Source organism: Arachis hypogaea, chromosome 17, assembly GCF_003086295.3.
Source record: "Arachis hypogaea cultivar Tifrunner chromosome 17, arahy.Tifrunner.gnm2.J5K5, whole genome shotgun sequence".
Lineage (NCBI taxonomy): Eukaryota > Viridiplantae > Streptophyta > Magnoliopsida > Fabales > Fabaceae > Arachis > Arachis hypogaea.
The window spans coordinates 19,098,317-19,104,316 of record NC_092052.1 but is presented as its reverse complement, the minus strand read 5'-3'; the positions used below and the strand labels follow the sequence as shown (position 1 = coordinate 19,104,316).

The 6,000-nt window shown below is 29.2% G+C and overlaps 1 protein-coding gene across 1 annotated transcript; it reads right to left on the bottom strand.

Annotated features, from left to right (window-relative positions):
• Positions 1–424: 424 nt before the first annotated feature.
• On the bottom strand, positions 425–3,894 carry LOC112766611 (anthranilate N-methyltransferase). Its single transcript, XM_025812508.3, has 4 exons — positions 3,384–3,894; positions 2,377–2,690; positions 2,060–2,124; positions 425–885 (listed from the first exon to the last, which is right to left on the bottom strand). Exons 1-4 carry the CDS (start codon positions 3,809–3,811, stop codon positions 589–591), a joined length of 1,104 nt encoding a protein of 367 aa, XP_025668293.1. The 5' UTR covers positions 3,812–3,894; the 3' UTR covers positions 425–588.
• Positions 3,895–6,000: the final 2,106 nt, after the last annotated feature.

Sequence of the window (6,000 nt, the reverse complement as noted above, 5' to 3'; positions counted from 1 at the left end):
AGCGTAAAACTGTGCAGTAGGGTGTTACATAACAACCCTAAAGTGGTTAGTTAGTTCTCCACTCCCTCATGCGCATTCTTCATAGTAGTCAACTACGTGCTTGAATAATTTACAGAAATGCATTTTAATCTACGATAACGATATCCTTGAACTGAAATGTTTAGATTTAAATATTAACATTGGCCATTTATTTTGTATAAATATTAATATTATGAGCCGTACAACACATGATGAATGGCTAAGAAGTAATAACATGTGATATTTATATACCTTGAACTCAAATTTTAAAGTTAAATAATTATTATTGTTTAATTTAATTAATAGTAATAAGACTGTGAGCCGATTTTAAATGATAGTCTACCTAGGATTTATCATCGCATCAGTGGTAATCCTATGCATTCTTGCAGTGGCTGATGACAAAAAATTAAAACAATTAATAATATGTAATTTTATTTCTTACAAAAGATATGACGTCCAAACAGACACACTTATTCAATTGAAACAACTAATTAACAAGACACATTATTGTGTCAACATTTGAGATACAAATATGTATAATATAATACATAGTTGTACATGTGCATAGAATTACTTGTAGAACTCCATGACCCAGAAGCTAGAGACACAACACACAAATTTTATGCCACTAAATCCAGATCCATTTGCCAAGTTCATGAAATCTTGTTGGGTTCTCTCAAATCCTCCGGGCATTTGAGTCATCATGATAACATCATTTCTAAAAGCGTTCTTGGCAGAAGATGTGTCCTCAGGAACAGTAGGAAGAATTGTGTCCATCACAATCACCTTTCCATCGTTGGGAATAGCCTTGTAACAATTCTTTAATATCTTCAAGCAATCTTCATTGCCCCAATCATGAAGTATCCACTGCAAAATTTCCGGTTCAACAAATATTTGATAATATGATAATTATTGTTTATGTGAATCACAATTTTGTGTACTTGTCTTTTTCGTGTGTTTATTGCCAATTATACAACATGACGTTTTATTTTAAGTGGATGTTGTATTCTACCATATAACTAATAATGATTACAATGAGTTTTTAAGTTTATATGTAGTTATGTTAAAAAAGGGGTTCAATTTAGATCAATAATAATAATAATAATAATAATAATTGAAAGTTTTAATTCATTCTCCTAATTATCTTTTTAATATCTAAAAAATAATAAATTTAAATATATATGTTATTTTTTAAAGAAAAATTGTTACATGTATAATAAATCTTTTTGTCAATCAAATCTAACCAAATTGAACAATAAAATTTGAGTAAATAAGAGTGATGAGAATGATTTTTGTTAATACTAGATCAATTTGATTAGATTTAATTGTCAACAATATTGTACGCAAACTATGATGCACGGACACTGATACGGATACGACACGTCACAGGACACACCGACACGCGAATTTTAAAATTCTACATGACACGGGACACGCATACATATAAAATATAAAATATTTTTTAGATAAATTGTAATGATATTTTGATATTTATTGATATTAAAAAAAAGTTAAATTTTTTAATTATTTTTAATGCCTTATTTTCAAGTATTTAAAATATTTTTTATTTTAATAAATAATAATATATACTATATCTATATTTATTTTAAAAATATATGTTAAAAATAAGACTGGACACGCTGACACGTGATGGTATTTAGGCGTGTCCGGAGAAATTTTTTTTTATTTTTTATTAAGACACGGTTGGACACAACAGACACGCGTGTCGGACGAGTGTCGGTGAGTGTCGTGTCCGAAATGTGTCTAACACACGAATACAGTAACTCAACAAAGTGTCTGTGTTTCGAAGCATTAATAGTTTAATATTCTTTTTAAAAGCATAAAAAGGATAAAAAAAATCAAAGTTTTTTTTTTTTTATTTAGAAGTTAGGAAGATAATTAAAATATTAGAACTCCCAATCATTTTTCTTCTAGAGTGGATTTTAAATTCTTAGCACTAATTACGTCAAATAATAAACAAATTAATAGAAAATTAAATAATGAAAAGCTCAAAACACATAATAATATATATTCCTCACACCTTCATGAAAATGGCATCTCCATTTGGAACACTCTCAAACATATCTCCTCCCACATGCTCCACACCTGCAACATTATTATTAGAAAATATAATTATTGTCATTATTATTTTTTGAATATTTACTTTAAAAGGAAAAAAATATAATAAATTAAATTGAACAATTATATACTTCTTTCTGTATTGCTTTCTCTGATCTATTGTCTATATCTTAGAATCAATATCTAAAGAATCATTGAATCTTTATAAAGAATAAAAGTTTAAAAAAAAAAATCAAAAGGCAGACTAAAATCAAACAAACAATAAAGTATCACACATACCATCATCATAGGCTGAGGCACATTCTATGACATGAGGCAAATCAAAATTGATACCATGGATATAAGGGTGTTTGGAAGTGATCAATTTGATAATTGCCCCAACACCACCACCAACATCCACTAGTTTATTGATGTGGTCAAAGCCTTTATAGACATCAAGAATCCTCTTCATTAATACAGTGGAGGAGTTGTGCATTGCTTTATTGAAAACCTTGTTGAACCTAGCATCAACCTTTGCATACTCGAAGACATGCATGCCATGAGCCCTATTAAATGGTGTTCCTCCTTCAAGGATAGCTCCTTTCAATTCATTCCTGATGATACAAACCACAAAGTCACAAACAATTTCCTATTTACTTACCATAGATATGTAGATTAAAATACTATTTTTGTTAAAAATACTTTAATTCATCTTTGGTTATATATTAGTGATGATAAGATATAATAACACTAAAATATAAAAATACTATTTATACACAAATTAAAAATTCACCACTAAAATTAATTATTATATATTTGAATATAAATATATATATATTTTAATTTATTTTTAATATAAAATTTATATTTTAATGTATATTTTTTTATACTAATAACCAATCATTAGTTTTCACTCTTGGGCTGAATGGAATCCTATACCTAAATCTGTTAATAAAAAATAGAAAAAACTTTTATTGTAGATAAAAACTCAGGTGAAGTCGACTTCACGTGAAGTTGATATTTGAGAGCCGTTAGATGAAAATTTAGTCAAATCAGTTGAATCATCTAACGGCTCTCAGGGTGAAAACTCAGGTGAAGTCCACTTTACGTGAAGTTGATACCTGAGAGCCGTTAGATGAAAATTTAGTCAAATCAGTCAAATCATCTAATGACTTTCAGATATCAACTTCACGTGAAGTCGATTGCACCTGAGTTTCCACGTTTATTGTACCACTAGACGGTTATTTTAATTTAGCCCTAGCAGGATTAATTAAATATTTACTATAAATTTTTCATAAATGACACACCAGCTTTCGTAGAAGACTTTATCAAGAGACAGCAACAATGAGGGTCCCAAAGACACACCATCAGCATCACTCACAAAACATTTGGAACAAGGTGCGAGGCTATACAGCCTCTGATGCAAGTTATTAGGGTTTTCTGGATGTTCAACAACCGAACAACGCAGTAATGAGTGACTTGCAAGAAGCCTAAGAAGACGATCCAACATTGATGCTGCTTCAGGGTTGTTGGCTCCAATGTGGTCCACAATGTCTTTTGCTGAAAGCTTTGCACCTTCGCCTGCTTTGGCCATGATGTCAAATACACCAAGCTCAATTGTGGTCCTCACAGCCATTGGAACCACAACTGAACATGCCATTTTTGCAATCAAGAAGCCATCTTCTTCTTGTTTCTCAAGTTTCACATCGAAATCGCTTGATGCAACAAAACCCATATGTGAATTCGGAAAGGAGAGAAACTAGATGGTGGTGTGTAAGTGGCTTATGGTAGTTTTAAATGTGTATTATGAACTCAGTTTGATTTGCTTGGTTCATGATATGTGGCGTTCGTGTATATATATAATGCGATGTCAATGAATGCTATATTATTTTATTTTGTTCCATATAACTCGTGAGGCACGGTTTAACTAATTAAATACCATTATAAGAATTTAGAGTATATATAATATTCAAATTGTTTAACAATCATTTATGCCTTTCACTTGTCATGTGTGTTAGATGTATAACCATTAATGTTGCCTTCTCCCATCAGCTTAAGCTTTTGGGATGAGTGGTTTCATAACATGGTATCAGAGCTCTATGTCCGAAAGGTCAAGAGTTCGATCCTTGGTGAACCCCAAAAGTGGCATAAGGCAAATAAAAGAGAAAAGAAGGCCTATGCAAAATCAAACAAACCCAAAAGAGGCTCTTGTTTGAGGGGGAGTGTTAGATGTATAACCATTAATGTTGCCTTCTCCCAATGTGGAATTGAATGGTGTGAATCAAATTAAAATCAGTCTGATAATCTAATATGATCTCTACCTCATTTTTTTCTATTTTTTTTATAAATTTAAAATTATTAATATCTTTCAATTGAGGGAGAGAGAGATTGAGTGTGTATCTCACTGTATCCGTACCTAGGAACTCTTTTAAATAAACTATACAAATTCAAAGAGCTTAATTAAAAATTAATTTTTATAATCAAATTCAATTAATTTTTTAGTTTATAATTTGTTACTATATGTACACTCTCTCCTTTTATATCTATTTTCTTTTTTTTTTATTTGAAATTATATTTAAACTCCACCTATACTATATAGCTAACTCAGATAAAGGAAAAATATTATGTTACACTTTCGACAGCCAAGATAAAATCTCTAATAATTTTCATGACATAGATCAAACAAATTATTGTATTAAAGTTAGGTTATTGTTTGAAAGCAATGCATTAATGGTTCAAATATAATGTCAAATGAGCAAGAATCACGGTACTAATACTCGAATATAGGAATTTTTTTATTTATAAAATAAAAAAATTATTATTTTCTCCAACATGATTTTTGGACTTTAATTCGTCAAATACGATTTTTTTTTTTTTTTTTGCATTTAAGCCAGACTCCAGGCAAACTCTTTAAAAATTGGTAAGTTCGCCTAACTCCCGGCGAACTTCCTTTTAATTTTTTTTAAATCAGCGTTTTTTATTCCATTATCAACATCTCCAAATAATATATAGATCTACAAACAGTATATAGAAGTACACAAAAATACACGGACTTATTCCATTGGGAATTATATTTTTTTTAATTTATAATTAAAAAAATCCTTGTTAAATATGGCTTATTCCGGTATACCTATGTATTTTTAGAGACGATAACAATGGTTGCCATTGTTAAATATAGCTTATTTTTTTCATTTATAATTAAAAAAATCTTGAAGAAGCCATGATTGTTGTCCGTGTATTTTTGTGTACTTTTATATACTGTTTGTAGATTTATATACTATTTGGAGATGATGATAATGGAATAAAAACGCAAATTTGAAAAAACTTAAAAAAAAGTTCGCTCGGAGTTAGGCAAACTTGCCAAATTTTTATAGAGTTTGCGGGAGTCGGACGAACTTACTTAAATGCCAAAAAAAAAATCGTATTTAGAGAATTAAAGTACAAAAATCATGTAGGAAAAATAATAATTTTTTTTATTTTATAAATGAAAAAAATCGCTCGAATATAGTACAAAATGAACAAATGTTCTCACATTTTTATGAACAAATGAAGGTAAATAATTGCACCAAAAAAAGTAAAATATAACTAGACAACATAAAATTGTATTTTGAAACATAAAATGTAAGCATACTAATAGAAAAAAAACCCTCGGTATATAGAGGTGGTGGACAACATGCAAGAAGAAAGATTAACATTATATGCATGCAAACAATAAAGTGGTTGAGAATGAAGGCAAGAGAATTAGATATTTTCGATTTAAAGGTATACAAAAAATATAAAATAAAAATGAGATAGCATTATTGTGGATAAAGAGTAGAAGAATGATATGATAGATATCAAAAAAATAAGTGATCAAATGCTTATTATAAAATTTGTACTAAAAAAAGGTCTTTTTCATCTGATTAATTCATGTCTATGCACTAC

Excerpts from the sequence above, each read along its gene's own strand:
- LOC112766611 (XM_025812508.3), bottom strand. The coding sequence starts at position 3,811 with ATGGGTTTTGTTGCATCAAGCGATTTCGATGTGAAACTTGAGAAACAA. Across the intron at positions 2,691-3,383 it reads AAAGTCTTCTACGAAAGCTG|GAATGAATTGAAAGGAGCTA; the intron begins GTGTGTCATTTA and ends TTGTATCATCAG. Across the intron at positions 2,125-2,376 it reads TGCCTCAGCCTATGATGATG|GTGTGGAGCATGTGGGAGGA; the intron begins GTATGTGTGATA and ends ATAATGTTGCAG.